At 36.3% G+C, this 17,087-nt stretch overlaps 1 protein-coding gene across 1 annotated transcript in view; it reads left to right on the top strand.

The window, feature by feature from the left end:
• The window catches only part of cacna1fb (calcium channel, voltage-dependent, L type, alpha 1F subunit), a 55,047-nt gene that overhangs the window by 6,616 nt on the left and 31,344 nt on the right, over window positions 1-17,087 (top strand). The window contains exons 4-16 of the mRNA XM_077224089.1: window positions 4,905-5,044; window positions 6,929-7,074; window positions 9,144-9,296; window positions 9,382-9,578; window positions 9,698-9,801; window positions 10,910-11,061; window positions 13,494-13,568; window positions 13,877-13,958; window positions 14,324-14,350; window positions 14,841-15,001; window positions 15,217-15,442; window positions 15,846-16,053; window positions 16,856-16,976. Of these exons, the coding sequence (XP_077080204.1) occupies window positions 4,905-5,044; window positions 6,929-7,074; window positions 9,144-9,296; window positions 9,382-9,578; window positions 9,698-9,801; window positions 10,910-11,061; window positions 13,494-13,568; window positions 13,877-13,958; window positions 14,324-14,350; window positions 14,841-15,001; window positions 15,217-15,442; window positions 15,846-16,053; window positions 16,856-16,976 (1,792 nt within the window). The remainder of the gene's footprint in view (window positions 1-4,904; window positions 5,045-6,928; window positions 7,075-9,143; window positions 9,297-9,381; window positions 9,579-9,697; window positions 9,802-10,909; window positions 11,062-13,493; window positions 13,569-13,876; window positions 13,959-14,323; window positions 14,351-14,840; window positions 15,002-15,216; window positions 15,443-15,845; window positions 16,054-16,855; window positions 16,977-17,087) is intronic.

Genomic DNA, 17,087 nt, shown 5'->3' with positions numbered 1-17,087 from the left:
AAACAGGAAGAGAAAGAGAGGAAATGAGAGAGAGGAGACCAAATGCGATCAGGACTCTAGACACGACCCCCCTCGGGCACTGCCTCATGTCTGTCCCATCGGAGAATCACTCTCTTTTTATAGAGGAAGAAGTTGCATTCAAATGTAAGAGAAGTGACACAGAAGTGACAAAAGGGGAACAACAGGGCAGAATGTGCAACCCGGATGAGAGATCACAGTATAGCACGGACTAATTAATGAATGACAGTGTTTTCTTCCAGAGCCAGCCTTTTTTTGTGTTGTTGTAATATTCACTTGCTGGATTGCATACAGACTAGATTTGCATTTCCAGAGGAAAATACCAGTGCTTTCTTGGCTGCAAAATATTAGTGCTGATGTGTAAAGTAAGTTTCTGTGTAAATTAAATGGTGTGTTGTTTACCAGTCATGACACTCACTATAACTCACCTTAACTTTCAAAGGAAACCTACAAATTAGACAGATTCTTTTGTGTTACTGTACTGAGGAAACATACACTCACACAAACTCAAAGCTGAACGGTGAGAGAACGGCAGAGGTGAACATCAGAGCTGAAACGTTTGAATTGTCCGCCATAATGCGATCTTGTAAATAATAAAGAGCAGTGATTGGATTGAAAGAGTTGATTCTCATGAATAATGTGCAGAAAAGCTCAGAAACTGATAATGTAGACGCATACTCTCTGGCCACGTCAGCCAATCACCACTCACCACAGCCAATTAACGCATACACTATACATCACATTTCGTGAAGTTGGTTCAACTTTTGCTTCAAAAAGTGAAAAAAAAAACCACCTTTCTTTTAATAATAAACATGATGAGTGCTATAGTTGTTTATATGCTATAAACAACTATACGCTATGTTATGTGCTATAGTGCAACCAGTTAACACTATAAAAAATATTTAGGGCTTTATTAAGAGTTAATAAAGAGTTTATTCACAGTCAGGGCAAATTACTTACCAACTTAAAAAAATAAAGTAGGCCTGTGCTTTTTAGGAACATTATATAATAAGTTTTAAAAAACATCAACTAAAAGTAGTAATTTTTACATGCATTTATTTTGACAGCTCATATTTTGAAGTTAAATGAAAATACTGCATATTCCTGAGATAAAAAAATTTGAGTGCAGTTAGCAAGCTTTAGTTTTTGCCCTGCTTTAGAACCATTTAGTTTAATTAATAAAAAAAAATAAAAAAAATTTAGCAAAGGGAACAATAATGATCCTAATAGTTACTTAAAGATAACAAACAATAAAAAAATAAAAAAACATCATAAAATCTATAAAAAGAGCTAAACATCTTTTAATTCTAAATAATATGCCCTCATTAGTCCCATGACCAAACAAACAAACATAATGAAATTATTCAAGTGCAAGGGCTTATGGGTATTCCCCCAGTTTAAGTGCTTCTCACTGGGCATGCCCAGTAGCTGATGCAGTGATGAAGTTTATAGTGTTTAGCCTATTTCCATTGCACTTATTATATTTGAAGTTCCTTGATGGTTCAAGAGGGAAAATGACAGCAGATGATACTTGTATGCCCACTGTTGGACATTGTTATTGAACTAATCAACTCAACTAGTGAGTTTAAAGAGTAAAAGTGTGTTCACAGGAATTTAAAGGGATAGTTCACTACAAAAAAAAAAGAAAATTCTGTCATCATTTACTCATCTTCATTTTGTTCCAAACGTGTATGACTTTCTTCAGTGGAACAGAAAAGATGTTTTGAAGAATGTGTACAAACAGCATTGACTTCCATCATATAAACAAAACACTGAGACATTTCTCAAAATATCTTTGTCTATGTTACACAGAAAAAAAGACAAGTTGGTGAGTAAATGATGATATCATTTTCAAATTGGGGTGAACTTAAGGCGAGACACGGCAGGCAAAAACATCGTTTTTTTTTTCACTGGTCAATTTTGAGATTTTGGGAAATTTGCCTTCAATAACATGTCTTCTTTCAGACTTGTGATGAAAAAAAGTCCGAAATACACATTTAGGTCTTTATTTTACTACACTTTGTCCGTTTGCGTCTGTAGATTTCGCCTAAATTCAACAAAAGTTGGCGTTCTAAATCATCCCTCTGCTCCGCGATCGCTGTCTGCACCCTGTCATCACACACACCGTTAGAAAGCTCTCTCTCTCTCCTGTACAATGCTGTCGGATCCAAATATGGTAATTTCCTTTTTATCAGCAACCAATCGTGAAAGTGGAAGGGGGAATTAACTCTAAATGCGCAATCTCATTTTACAATATAAATCTTTAAAGCCCGTTTTCTCAAAATGACTTTTCTCTCAGACTCCAAGTCCGAAATCTACGCTTCAGTAGAAATTTCCAGTCTTGTACCTAGTTATATTATGAAGATATTTATACAGGGATTTTTAAATATATTATTCCTAGCCTGATTTAAATAACATTTTATTCCAAAAAACATTGTGAAGATTTTTTACGGCTATTGACGGAATATTCTGATTTACAGGATAACAAAAGTAGATATCCATAAATCCCTCTGTATTTTTCCCCCCATCTAAAATGTGAACACAATGAAAAAAGGCTTTGTCCAATACTCAGATTTCGTTTTTTAAAATATGTGCAAATTAGTGCATATTTAATTAGATAATGCCTAATTTGCATATTTAAACATTAAATTACAGAAAACTTGTAATACATTTTTTTCTCATCTTAATGTAGGTAATCAACTAGGATAGTTTCATCTTGATATCTGCTAGTTACATTTTTTTACCCTATTCACCTGTAGTGTCTCGCCTTAAAGTTCCAAAAGTACCAAAAGTGCCCACAGCAGAACCAAGCTTACAACAAATTAGATAAAAGAATAATGCATAATGTGAATGTAATATCAAGCAAAGCTTTTTAAAGATGCGCTCACAATGCGAGCTCAACCAAATCCACCTGCACTGTCTTCTTCTTTTAGTTTTTGGAGGACAAGAAGACAACAAAATGATGTGAAAGTGAAAGAGACAGGGAGGGTTATAAAGACAGCGAGAGCAGAAAGAGTGGTGGTCAGGAGAGATTGTAGCTGCCTGTTCGTTTGGCTGCTCTAAATGCTCTTGGTCCTGATAAGCAGCTTACTCTTCCTCCCCTGTCTCTCATCACCCTTCCCCCATCACCCTCTCTCTCTCTCTCTCTCTCTCTCTCTCTCTCTCTCTCTCTCTCTCTCTCTCTCTCTTTCTCTCTCTCTCTCTTTCGCTCTCCATCTTTGTTCTGATGCTTAAAGCCACATCCTGGATTCCAGGTGCAAAGGAGGGGGCATGTATTTAATGAGTGTGTGTGTTTGCTGTCAGTCTCTCTCAAAAAGCCGGTTGGTCTTTCCATATGCCATGTTTGTTATATTTTGCTGTCCATCATCTTGGTTTCAGTTGTCTTCGGTTCATTACTCAAAGGCATTCAGCACTCTGAGCTTGCATGTCTAATAACTAGGGCTGATAGTTGATTGCAAAATTTTAATTGAAATAATTACACGAGTTGCAGATGAATTAATTGCACTTATCAATATATGCTTAGAAAATCCCCTAAGGAAAGATAATTAAAAGATGTTAAACTATTGTGGGAATCCAGTAAAGTATTGAATCAACAGAAAGTGACAAAATATAAGTTATTTCCATATCATTGACCAAAACCCTATCACTGGCCTACGGCAATAGAAATAAATGCATATTTTATAAAATGTATAAATTTAAAACTTGTTTTTAATATATATATATAAATATAAACTACTAAAATTCTTTAAAATTATTATTATTATCATCATTATTATCATCATCATGATGATCATGGCCTACAGCAATCCAAAATATATATTTATATATATTATTATTATTATGATTATTATGTGTAAATTTTTTCCATTTATTTGCCTGGTATTAATTTTTATCTTAATTATAGTATTAAAAATGTTTTAATTCACAGCCCTACTAATTTCATCCATCATTATTATACAAAATTATGCAAAAGATATGTTTTGAATGTTGCCATGGTCTTTCTGCTCGTCTAAGAAAGGGAATATGCAGTTGAGAGCTTAAGAAATAGTTCATGGACATTCTGTTCCTGTCAGTTTGCAAAAACCCTCTGTATACTTCAGACAGAGACATACGGTCCAGCAAATGGAAGTTTATGCTGTATGCCACTTTACATCAAATCAAGTACAGCAGTGTGTGCATGTGCGGTTATTATTGTCCATATGGTATTGTTCTTCCACCTCTGTCAAAGTCTTACACAGATTGTGTGTTGTTTTTTTTTGTGGGTAGTTTGTTGTTTTGTCTGTATATGTTTGTTTATATGGAGGGAGTGTGTATGCACACAAGTGCGCCGCACAGTGCATAGACTGCCGGCTAAAGAGAGGGTGGAAGAGAAAGAGAGGCTGACAGATTAGTAATCTTTTGAAACGCTTGCAGATTCCCCATTTTGAAGTCCTACAGTAAACTTTATAACCTGTCAGTTGCTGAAAACATAATGTTATGGCACATACTGCTTCAGATGCAGACAAATTATGTATATCCGAAATTCACTGGTCAGAAACCTCTTAACTCCATTTGAGCTTGATTTTGGTCAAATGTTAATAACATAATGACACATGTGCTTGTCTGGCCAAATATAAAGCCACAATATAAACTTTGACAAAACCGTGTATTAATTACATGAAAAATTGCATTTTTGGAGATTTGAGGTTTCTGCCTGACGGTGACAATAATCTAAATTATTGGTCACAAACTAATCAGGCCAATATTATCCAATAAAAGTATTGTTTCCTATTAATGCTAATATCGTTTTATTATTAGACTATATACAATTTTTCTATTCTAAGTTTTATATAAATATTCTATAATATATCTATAAATATATATCTCTTCCCTCTGTGTCTTCTCAGGAGCAAGTTGAATATGTGTTTCTGATAATCTTCACCATCGAGACATTTCTGAAGATCCTGGCATACGGCCTCGTCATGCACCCGAGCTCCTACATCCGCAACGGTTGGAATTTACTGGACTTTGTCATCGTCATTGTAGGGTACGGCACCATTTTCTCCACTCTACTCATCCATCCCACTTGTTTATTTACTGTCTTTTTCATTTAAAAATGAGTCATAATAACCCGGAGTGACATCATTGCCGTTCCTCCCATGATTCACTTGCATATTAATTTTCCTAGCTGATTTTTATTCAGGTTGTGTTATGGCCAACAGCTCTCTTATTCACAATTCTCCTCTTGTCCTGCTGTTCTCTTTACCCCCTTTTTCCTCATTTCTCCCTTTTCTCAACCTCTCCCTTTTGCTCTCTCTCTCGGATTATCTGCTCAGATCTGGCTGTCAATCCTCTCTCCCGCTCGCTCTCTCTTTGTGTCTTAATCTGACCTACAGAGACTAGGCGCTACCCTTAATTTCACACACCAGGCTTTACGGCACTGTGGTGAATGTGTGTGTATGTGAAAAGAGTAAATACACATTTCATGCACTAAAAAAGAATCAATCTTTCATAGTATGCCACTGCTTAAACTCATTTTCTTCCTGTGCACACCATAGAGTGTATTTAAAGAGCGACAATCCCCAGAGCTCTGTCTGTCCTGCTAAAATGGGACTAAACAGCTGTTCTGGGGTCATTAATGGCCGGTTGGTCAGAGTGATGGTTAATTATCTAAAAGAAGATGACTGTCTCAGTCATTTAGCATCTTTTTGAGTATAAATTTGGGAGCTTTTTTTAGTATTGATTAATGTTAGAGATTTCATTAAGCTCACAGACAGAACCGCTAATGGGCAGGTGGATCTGTTCCAAACACACAGTATTACACATCATATTATTTCTGCTTATAATACTGATGATGCCATCCTTAGAGTATTTGTGCGTACATGGGTATGCATGAAAGCACACATAGCTGGGATGGGTGCCACGGATATTATGGCCCAGCCAGCTTCCACAACACTTCACTCCATTTGTTGGAGAATCAAATTACGCTAGTCATGCAGTATGTTTCCAATCCACTAAAAAGAACTTCACTTCAGAACCAGCTCATAAGAGTCATTTGTTTGGGAATCGGGCTGCAATGGTCACTCTGTATGTTTCTGTTCACTAAAAAGAACAAGCTCATAAGAGTCATTCATTTGGGAATCCGGCTACAGTGGTCATGCTGTATGTTTTGATTCGCTAACAATAACCAGCTCATAAGAGTCATTCATACGGGAATCAGGGTTCACTGGTCAATGTTACTAGGAAAAACTGCTCATAAGAGTAATTTTTTGGGAATCAGTATAAACTGGTCAATGTTAGGCCTACTAAAAAGAACCAGCTCATAATAGTGGTTAGTTTGGGAATCAGGCTTTACTGGTCAATGTTTATAAAAAACAAAAACAAAAAAAAACAGCTCATTCATTTGGGAATCGAGCTACACTGGTCTCGCTGTATGTTTTTGATTCTCTAAAAAGAAATGTTTCATTTTAACATAAGCTCTTAGGCCAGTTCCAGTGTTCATCTTTACAGTTTTTATTCTGTTTTTGTCCTAGTTGTTCTTTCTTTTGATAAGCGTATCCTTTTTTGTCAATAAATTGTCATGTCATAATCAATAGCTTAAGTCAGTTTTACTAACATGACTAAATGCCATCTAATTTTGATGTAAAGTGTAAAATTAAACCAAATATTCATACACTCTACATATTGATTTAATAATGTAATATATCAACATTTAACATATGACCTTGTTGTAAAAACCTAAACTCCTGTATTCAAATGTACATTTTTATCTTCGATTTAATGAATATTCGAAGTTCAAATTTGAAAGTAACAACTAAAAAGATCATCATTTTAAATGTAATATTAAGTGTTTAAAGTCAATTACACATTTTAATATTTTAGAAATATTTATTCAACCACAATTATGTTGTTGTTTTTTATGTTTTTGTAGGTTGTTCAGTGTGGTGTTAGAGACTGTTACTCATAAGTCCGGTGAAACAACATCCCATACGCCGGGGAAACCTGGAGGTCTAGATGTCAAAGCCCTCCGAGCATTCAGAGTCCTACGACCCCTCAGACTGGTTTCAGGAGTGCCCAGTGAGTTTTTGTTTGTAATGGAAAAAAACAAACAAGTTAGTAAAATCTGATGTAAATTGCTATGACCTATTCAGCAGTGATGTACACCCATACAAGAGTGTTACTGACTTTGATATTAGGAATGTATTCTGAGAGAGAAAACAGTCTCTATGGATATTTGTGTGGAGTGGTCTTTTGTGCAGTTATGATATTTGTGCAGCGATCATCTGGTGTAGCTTGACCTCTCTAATGTCATAAAAATTTAGGCCTGTAGATTAATTCAGAGTCCTCACCAGATGAGCTTGACTCATCGTTGCACCCAGAGGCTGTTCTGTTTCGCAGAAATTTCAAAATCAGATCCACGGCTATACACTCCTTAATCACTGACCAACTAACCAAAGGGCCATTATTGATTGTGTCTTTACAATACTAAGATGATAAGAGGACGGTTTCAAAGAACACTGTCCGTGGTGCTGAAAACACAATTCCATTAGCTACTTTACTGGTGAGGATAGCAGGAACATGGAATAGTCAATGACTTATTCCACCACAGTACTATTAGAAGCTCTGATGTGGAACTTTCCAGCCTACCGGCATGTACGATGGTATCTCCCCCTCATGTGCTCACCCCCACGGTTATCCTGGCAGGTCTCCCAGTGAGGCAAGATGACATTGAATGAGGACACTTCTTCTCATTCATATACCCATTACATTTACAGGAAAACATGACGACTCAGTGGGTAGCACTGTTGCCTCACAGCAAGAAGGTCCTTGGTTCGAGCTCCAGCTGAGCCAAGAGTCATTTCTGTGTAGTTTTTATTTTCTCCCCGTGTCAGCATTGGTTTCCTCCGCGTGCTCCGGTTTCTGGAGACTTTAATACGGAACACAACCACATTGAATAAGGCAATAACCGACAAAGGACTAAACAGGGAGTATATATGCAGGGGATAATCAGGATTTAAGATACAGCTGATGATAATTAACCACAGAAACAAACAAGACTTAAACTGAAACTAAACAGAGTAGGAGAAGAGGAATTAAAGGAAACAGAATAGAATATCAAGATAAGAGTCGATAACCGTGACAAAATGATTTAACTAAATTTTGACTAATTTAAAGGTACACTATGTAAGTTCCCCCCCCCCCCCCCAAAAAAAATTTTTTACAATTTAAATAACGAGTCAATACGTCATCAATTCATCTTCCAAAACGTATAAGTGTTTATATTTTTTCACGGAAAATTGCATACATACGTCACTCACGTGAGTGTCTTGTCATAGCCGTAAGTGGAGAAAAGATACTCCAGCTACGTTGACGCGTGTATGATGTGAGAGTGGCATAGGTTAATTGTCACAACGTGCAAGAAAGTTTGACATTGAGCACTCTAAATCTTGAACTTCCAGGGAATGACCCATTTTAAATAAACGTAGAATTGAGTAGAGTCTGCTGGCAAAAAGAGAACATGACAGAGCTCATAATAAAACAAGAATCAAAATTGGCTTGGCTTTTCAGAGATGGCAAGAACTGAGGGATTGGAAATGTTGTAAGTGACGCAGAGATGGTGGTTTTATTAGTCAACGGATGAGTAATGTATTTTATTATACAGATAAATCGCCATATGTAGCTCTCTAACATAGTTCATTGTAAAGCATTATCACTCATGAAGGGTCATTTCATTATAGTTGTTGTGCTGTGCTGGAATTTATTTTCAAGGAAGTACCGTGTCTATTAATGGGTATAGCTAGAGTAACTTCTTCAGCTAGTCAGCCTGAGATCCTTTTCATCTAAACTAGTTATATCTCTTAAGCCTAGTAGATAATGTTTTATGAGCAGTAAGATAACCATATTCATCCACACAGTCACATAGACCCGAAGCACAACCAAAGCAATGTTCTTCTGCAAAATGCATGTAGTTTTGTTGTTTTACCTTTTTTGCCAAAAGACCAAATATTAAATTGATATAATGGACATAAACAGACAGAATGGGACTTCTTTTCTTATGCACAAAATATAGGTTTCGGGTTACAGATTGTACTCCATTATGAAGACTATGATCTCTCTGCTCTGTGTGTGTATGTGTGTGTGTGCAGGCCTGCAGATTGTGTTAAACTCCATCATGAAGGCAATGGTTCCCCTGTTGCACATCTCTCTGCTTGTCCTCTTTGTCATCATCATTTACGCCATCATTGGACTGGAGCTCTTCATCGGACGAATGCATCGCACCTGCTTTTATATAGGCGCAGGTATCCACACATACTCACATAAAATATTTATGTGCATTTTCTGTCACTCTGTCTTCCTCCATCTGTCTCTCTCTTATTTTGTCAGAAAATTATGCAGACGATGAACCACTCCCATGTGCGTTTGCGGGTCATGGACGCCAGTGCACTGTCAATGGCTCTGAGTGCAGGGGAAAGTGGGAAGGACCTAACGGTGGCATCACTAACTTTGATAACTTCTTCTTTGCCATGTTAACAGTTTTTCAGTGTATCACAATGGAAGGCTGGACAGACGTCCTGTACTGGGTAACTAAGCTGTATGCATTGTCTTCAGCTTGCCTGTAATGTGTCATAATTATATTTTAAGCAAGTGATTGTGTATGACACTAATATTGTTGCTTTTGCTTGCCTGTTCATCTCTGTAGATGAATGATGCTATTGGGTTTGAGCTGCCGTGGGTTTACTTTGTTAGCCTGGTCATCTTTGGATCCTTCTTTGTTCTCAACCTTGTGTTGGGTGTGTTGAGCGGGTGAGTTTATAGGACAGATAATTTCGTGAATGTTTGGGGGCAAGTGTCTCTGGGTGATTTTGTTATGGCTGATTTTGTCCCTCTCACTTCACTTAATATACAAAGCATTGATTCAAAATATACATTTTAGCAGTTTATGCATTTTCTGGCCAAACTCACGTCCTTTGGCGTTGCTACAGTCATGCTCTTCTGTTTGAGTTACAGGAGCAATTTTTTTTCACTGCTGATATATTAAAGGCTAGATCTGGGATTCTAACCAGGAACCCTTTTTACTCAAAGTGAAAAGGTTCCAGCTAAACTATTGCATCGTCATACTTGACATATACACTATTGTTCAAAAGATTGGGAGCAACAATATTTTTTAAATGTTTTTAAAGAATTTTTTTTATGCTCCTCAATTTATTTGATAAGGTAGAAGCAGTAATGATATATTATTACAATAAAAAAACTGTTTTCTAATTGAATATATAAATCATTTCGTTCTCAAGATTTTTTTTTTATTATGTCGAAAACAGCTGTGTTGCATAATATTTTTGTTGAAACCATGATACATTTTTTTCTGGATTTTTATAGCAACTCGGTATGCAGTAGTTTTTGTTAATTTTTGCATATGTTTAATAATAATGTTTCTACATTTCAATTTTGACTTTGGAAACAGCAAATACTTTTACCTTATCTCTGGATCAATACATCACATGTGACAATTTAATGATTAAAACCATTTGTCCGTATCCCAATTAATTCATGTGCTAAGCCTTCATCATTTCATGACATCATACCTGTGCATCGTAACTTGTTTGCATGTCTGTGTGAGTGATTATTTAACAGAGGACAGCAGGAGATGATATCAGATGTTAATGTTTTTACTCACCTGAATGGAACAATCCCCAGATGCTGAGAGCAGCAGATTTGCGGAGTCTGATTTCCTGCAGACTGTTCCAAAGCGCACAGAATTCCCCAAAGATTCCGCCTCATACAGCTTCCCCTTCGTTAAACAGAGAGTAAAAGTCCACAGTGTGTTTTTGCCTCTGCATTGTGTGTTTTTGCCTCTGCATTGTGTGTGTGTGCGTGTTTGTTTTGCTTGTCTAACAAACATACTTGTGTGTAGAGAATTCTCTAAGGAGAGAGAGAAGGCGAAAGCTCGCGGAGATTTTCAGAAGCTCCGTGAGAAACAGCAGATGGAGGAGGATCTGTCTGGATATATGGACTGGATCACTCAAGCTGAGGACATAGATGAGTTTGACGAAGACGGAAACAGACGTGAGATCTCTTCCTCTGTCTGTTCCACCCTCTAGAACCCTTTGTCCTTGATATCAATTCTCCTTGTAGAAACATGGTTGATATACACACTCAAGCACATTTAAAGATTAATTGTGTAATGTATGTATTTTTATTTGATAATAGTTTCCCCTATCCCAGTTTACCATACAGAGACAATTATAAGTCAAGTAAACCATACACAGACCATTATAAGTCAAGTGAGCCAGTTTTTTTTTTCACTTCATCAACTTCTTGATCCCAAGGGCCCCAAATATTTGTATCCCTTTGTGAGGGCCCCCTACCTAAAATAAAATTTTAGCTATATCATTTAATGTATGAAGATTAATTTACATGGAACGAGAGACATAGTAATCATAATATAATACAGACTAAGGCCAAAGTAATATATACTATTAATGTTAGATGTATTTTTTTTCTTACTGTTTAAAACTATGGTTGTCAATTTAATAAAATAGTCATGATTAATCTCAGGATTTCATACCAGTCTCATACACCAGCAAAATTAAACAGTAATAATATAAAATATTCTAAAGATGTTTCGAAATATTGGAAAAAAAGAAGTGATAAAACACATTTAATTCAAATCTTAAGTAAAAATGTTAACTCTGACTTCCCTTCAAAAATACTTTTTGTATTTTTAGCACCTGTAAACACCCGCTTATGTTCCCATTGGGTCCTTGGACCAGTGTTGTTTTTGTTAAAATATATTAAATGAAACTTGACAACTAAATGAAATAAAATTATTTTAATCTAAAGTAAATTAAAGTAGTACTAAATTACTGAAATAAAAATAAATTATATCCATATAGAATAAAAAAACTTAAACTAAAATTAAAATGAAAACCAGAAAATATAAAAATAAAATCTATTTCAAAATATTAATAAATAGTATAATTATCAGGGTTATGTCTAAGTCCGTTTAGTTTAATTGTGTTTTGATTTCGTTTTCCTTGTTACCGTTTTGCCTGTGTTCCTGGTCGTTATATTCAGTTGGTTTCAGTCCTATTTAACGAATCGTGCCCAGTTTGTAAGCTTGGGTAATTACAAATCTGACACCGTGCCTGTTCGACAGGGAGTTCCTCAGGGCTCAGTGCTGGGTCCAATTTTATTTAACATTTATATGCTTCCACTTGGGCAGATCATCAGTAAACATGGTCTTGGGTATCACTGCTACGCGGATGATACGCAGATTTACATAACCACTAGTCCTGATGTTCATGCTCATTAATAGCATTGCGTAGTTGTCTAGCAAAGATCAGTTTATGGATGCAGAATAACTTCCTGAAGCTGAACGGCTCCAAAACTGAATTGATGCAGATTTGTACAGTGGCGGCTACTCGTAAAGCTGAGCAGATTAGTCTGATTGTTGACTCCAGCTTGGTAACTCCAACTTACAGGTGAGGAATCTTGGTGTCATTTTTGATCCACAGCAAACATTTGAAGCACAAATTCTTTTACTAACATACAAGGCGCTACATGTGACTGCACCAGAGTACCTTTGTGATCTGATTAGCCCTTATACTCCATTACGTTCTCTCCGCTCTTCTTATTCTCTTTTACTTCATCAGCCTTCATGTAAGCTTAAGACCACTTAAACGGAACACTTTAAAAAGCTGATTAAGACACATTTATTTAAGGCTGTTTTTCTCTGATTGTTGCATTGCCATTGTTGTTTTGATTATTTTAATGTAGCGCTTTGGGTTTGAGAAAAGCGCATTATAAATAAAATGTATTATTATTATTATTATTATTTATAAGTTTCCATGGTTTCTAATTTATCAATCACCTCTTTCTGTTCCAGTTAATAACCTCATTTAAGCCCTATTTAAGCCCTTAGTTCCTCTCAATTCTACCAGAAAGACTCGGGAGGCAAGAGAACGTATGAGTACGATTTATTTAACAGTTTGAAGGCAAAATTAAATGTTAAAAGTTTTAAAACTAAAAATGAAAAGTTATTTGGCGTAGGCCCCGTGCGTAATCCAAATCCGGAGAGTAAAGACACTTGCAGTTCCTACCTGAAGATGAAGGCGGGGCGGAGTCTAGCCCCAATGGGTGGACAGGGACCTTGTTGATTTTCTCCTGGTTTATTAAAAAGACATAATTCTGATTTGTGCGTGTTCATCTACACATTTCAATAATAGTACTTGAATATTATTAAAATATCACTGCCCTGGACCCCATTCATATTCAAAAGTATGAATCATTATTCTTGCAGATCAGTTTAGAGTAACTATTGGCAGAAATAACACATTTCACCTTTCAAATTAGTTTCTGATATATTAAAAAAATTAAATTAAAAATTTCATCTCACCATTGATGTTTGAGGTAAAAAATTTCCCACCTGCCACACTTTTGCCATTTTTCCATGTCTCTCACTCTTTTCTCTCTCTCGATCTTTCAATCTCCCTCAGGTGTGACCTTGCGTGACCTAGCTGATAAGAAGAGGGGGAAATTCGGCTGGTTCAGCCACTCAAACGAAACCCACGGTACGGCCAATCAGAATGAGACGCATGACCTCTTCACTGTTCACTCCCCCACTGTACTATATATAGCCCCCCTCAACTTTGTCTGGTCTAATTGTATGATTTACATCTGGGGCTAGAAATCACATCTCTCGGTTGGACCCATATTAAGTGCTTTGACCCTATTTCAGAGAGATTGCTTTTCTCCAAAACTGTGCCAATGTGTGGCCGACATTATTTTTTCTTTTTGTCTCTCTTATACCTCTCTTTTTTACGGTCCTTTTCTGTCTCTGTGTATCTTTCACTTTCTTCCTGTTTTTCATTCGCTATAGCAAGTCTTCCAGCCAGTGAAACAGCTTCCGAAAACACTGAAAACATAGATGAGGAACACACAGATTGTTGTGCTGCTTGCTGGTAATGCATATATACTCACACATACATACCCACTATAATTAGAAACAACATGACACATTGAAACTACATTTTCATTGTGTTGTCATACTGGCTTGCTAATGGAAGTTGTCATCAGCCATAATGGAGTGTCATCTCTACATTTTTCAGTTGCGGCTCATTATGTTCTCTTTTCTTTGTATTCTTTGTGCTCTTGCAAGTCAGTTCATTACTCTGGGCTTCTTGGCTGTCTTTGATTCAGTGTCTGAACTGGATCTTTGTAAAACGCAATGCAGGAGTGTTTACATTTTGCCAATTGCTCTGTGTTGTGATTGTCTGTGATCTCATTGTCGTTTCATTTGGTTTTGTCCACTGTTCTTTGACTTCAGTGCTCGCATTATGAAGATCCCCTGCTGGTGAGTCGTCATGAGGACAAACTCGTGGTTCTGTGTTTACTTACCAAATGTATAGTAAACTTTACTTTGGGAAATACACTTGCAGACAGTTTTTATTTCTTAGTTACAGCACAGAATTGGCTACATTTAGTGAGATTTATTCTCAAAACAAGAAGAAATTATTTATCAATGGGGAAAAAGTATTTTCATGAGTTGTTATTTGAACCTTTTTACTTTTGTCAAATCAACTATAATGTGGTTATTAATGTGGTTCAGATGACATAATATTTAGAGTTTCTATTTATTAAACCAATCTCCATTGTATTAACTAATTATTGCATGCCCTCTAAATCTGCTCTGACCACATGGTTCATGACTTATTGTTTGGATTTTATGTATATCATAATATGTATATTTTGGTAAAATAATAAACATATATATAGATATAGATAGATAGATAGATAAATATATATAGTGATTGTAAGCAAATTGTTTGTCTGTGTTCGATTAGTCGTGCCCTGCGCCGCTGGAACCGCTGCATTCGAAGAAACTGTCGTACAGCAGTGAAATCTGTGACATTCTATTGGGTGGTGCTGATCCTGGTCTTCCTCAACACAGCTCTCAGTGCCTCAGAACATTATAACCAACCAGAGTGGCTCACTGAAATTCAGGGTATGTAGCTGTTGCCAAACATCACCTTGCTGACACAACATTTGTACTGTCCCACAGCACCAGCCACACTTTTATTCATGAACTTCTATTAGCAGATGTTTTTTTGTTACTGAGTCTGGTGTTACCAATGAATGAACTTGCTTGTTGACAAAAATGATTGAGCTGAGATCACATCTACTTATCTGCCTCTCTTTCTTTTTGTGTCTTTCTCATAGACATTGCCAATAAGGTTCTCCTGTCATTGTTCACAGTGGAGATGTTGTTGAAAATGTACAGTCTGGGGTTGCGGGTATATTTTGTGGCATTTTTCAACCGTTTTGACTGTTTCGTCGTGTGCGGTGGGATTCTGGAGACAGTTCTGGTGGAGATGGAGTTCATGCCACCTCTCGGCATCTCAGTGTTGCGCTGCGTCCGCCTGCTTCGGATCTTCAAAGTCACACGGTACTCAGGCCTCTTGAACTTGCTTCTTACATGAATGGGTACAAAATAGGAAACACTTTTAAAATACTTTTTTTAAATAAACTATTTTATATGAGGTTTCTAATGTTTCCGACATGGAACATGTCTAAAAACAATTGGTTATTTTGTTATTTTCTAAAAATTGCATAGCCAACATTAACATGTCGATTTTAAAAATAAAATATGTATAAATTATAAACCCAAAACGTTTATTGGATTTTTTTAATCATTTCAAAATTGTGCTGGTTGATCTCCATGTGTATTCTCTGTCCCATGCAAATTCAGTATGTTTTCTCAGTATGGTCCTTTCTGTTTCTCCTGATGTTTCTGTCTTTCCTCATCACATTTCCACCCTGTTAATTCTTGCCCCACTTGTCCTCTTCAGCCATTGGACGGCTCTGTCCAATCTGGTGGCCTCGCTACTGAATTCAATGAAGTCCATTGCCTCCCTGCTGCTGTTGCTCTTCCTCTTCCTCATTATCTTCGCTCTGCTTGGCATGCAGCTATTTGGAGGGAAGTTCAACTTTGATGAGACGCAGACCAAAAGGAGCACCTTTGATGCCTTCCCTCAGGCCCTGCTCACCTGCTTTCAGGTAATAAACTCTCGTACAACAATAAAAACATAATGTTAGGTTACTTAACTCTTTCCCCGCTTTTGACGGAATTTTACGGCAATCCATGTTTTCAGTGTTACGGTAGGGGTCGCTATTACGTAACTTCTGAAAGAATATTGAATCTCAAGATCAAAACATAGGCTAAGAAGAAGCAGAAACAAGTAATAGAAGCATTGCTTATGTTATACACATGTAAAATATCGTGATCATCAAACATTAAACTTTCTATAAATCAAAAACGTCTAATGTTACTAAATGAAATGGTCTCGATCTACTCCATCTAACTTTTTTGATCATAGTTCTGAATCCAATGTAGGTTTTGTCAAAAAAGCATTTTTGGAAAAGTTTTTGTTCAAAATATTGCTCTTTTATTAAACATCCACATTGACATCAAACATCCATGTGTTGATTTAAAAAAATGTATGAAGCTAGAATAAGTTTATTTTTTCAGAGTTTTTGTTCTTTCTTTTGATATATTGCGTGTCCAGGTATTCATATTAACAAACTATTCTGGTGGGCATGAACGTTTTGTGAAAAAATGCACCGGCTGGCTGGCAATTTTTTCAAAAACGCTGGCAGGGAAAGAGTTAATTAGCAGAAATTCTAATTTTCACTAAATATTCATCAATGAAGAAAAACAGTACACAGATAAAAACAGAACTTATTGTTAAAGAAACATAATGCTTTTAAAGTATAAAATAAAGTTTGTCCATGTTTAAAAAATATTTTATATCTGAGGTATTTTTGTGTTAAATTTAGTTTTTTTCCCCTCCCTCTACAGATATTAACAGGTGAAGACTGGAATGTAGTGATGTATGATGGTATCATGGCGTACGGTGGCCCGGTTTTCCCTGGAATGATCGTCTGTCTTTACTTTGTGATTTTGTTCATCTGTGGTAACTGTATCCTTTCCCTCTGAAACCAGTTTCACTGGCTTATTTATTATGCATTAATTCTGTGTATGTGATATCATAAATTAACAGCAACAGTTTAATTCATTTACATTTATGCGT

The sequence above is a fragment of the Siphateles boraxobius genome, unplaced genomic scaffold (genome assembly GCF_051911475.1).
Source record: "Siphateles boraxobius isolate OS27281-9 unplaced genomic scaffold, OSU_SipBor_1 9, whole genome shotgun sequence".
Taxonomy (NCBI): Eukaryota; Metazoa; Chordata; class Actinopteri; order Cypriniformes; family Leuciscidae; genus Siphateles; species Siphateles boraxobius.
The sequence above is the reverse complement of the archived record's forward strand: the minus strand, read 5'-3'. Positions and strand labels throughout refer to the sequence as shown.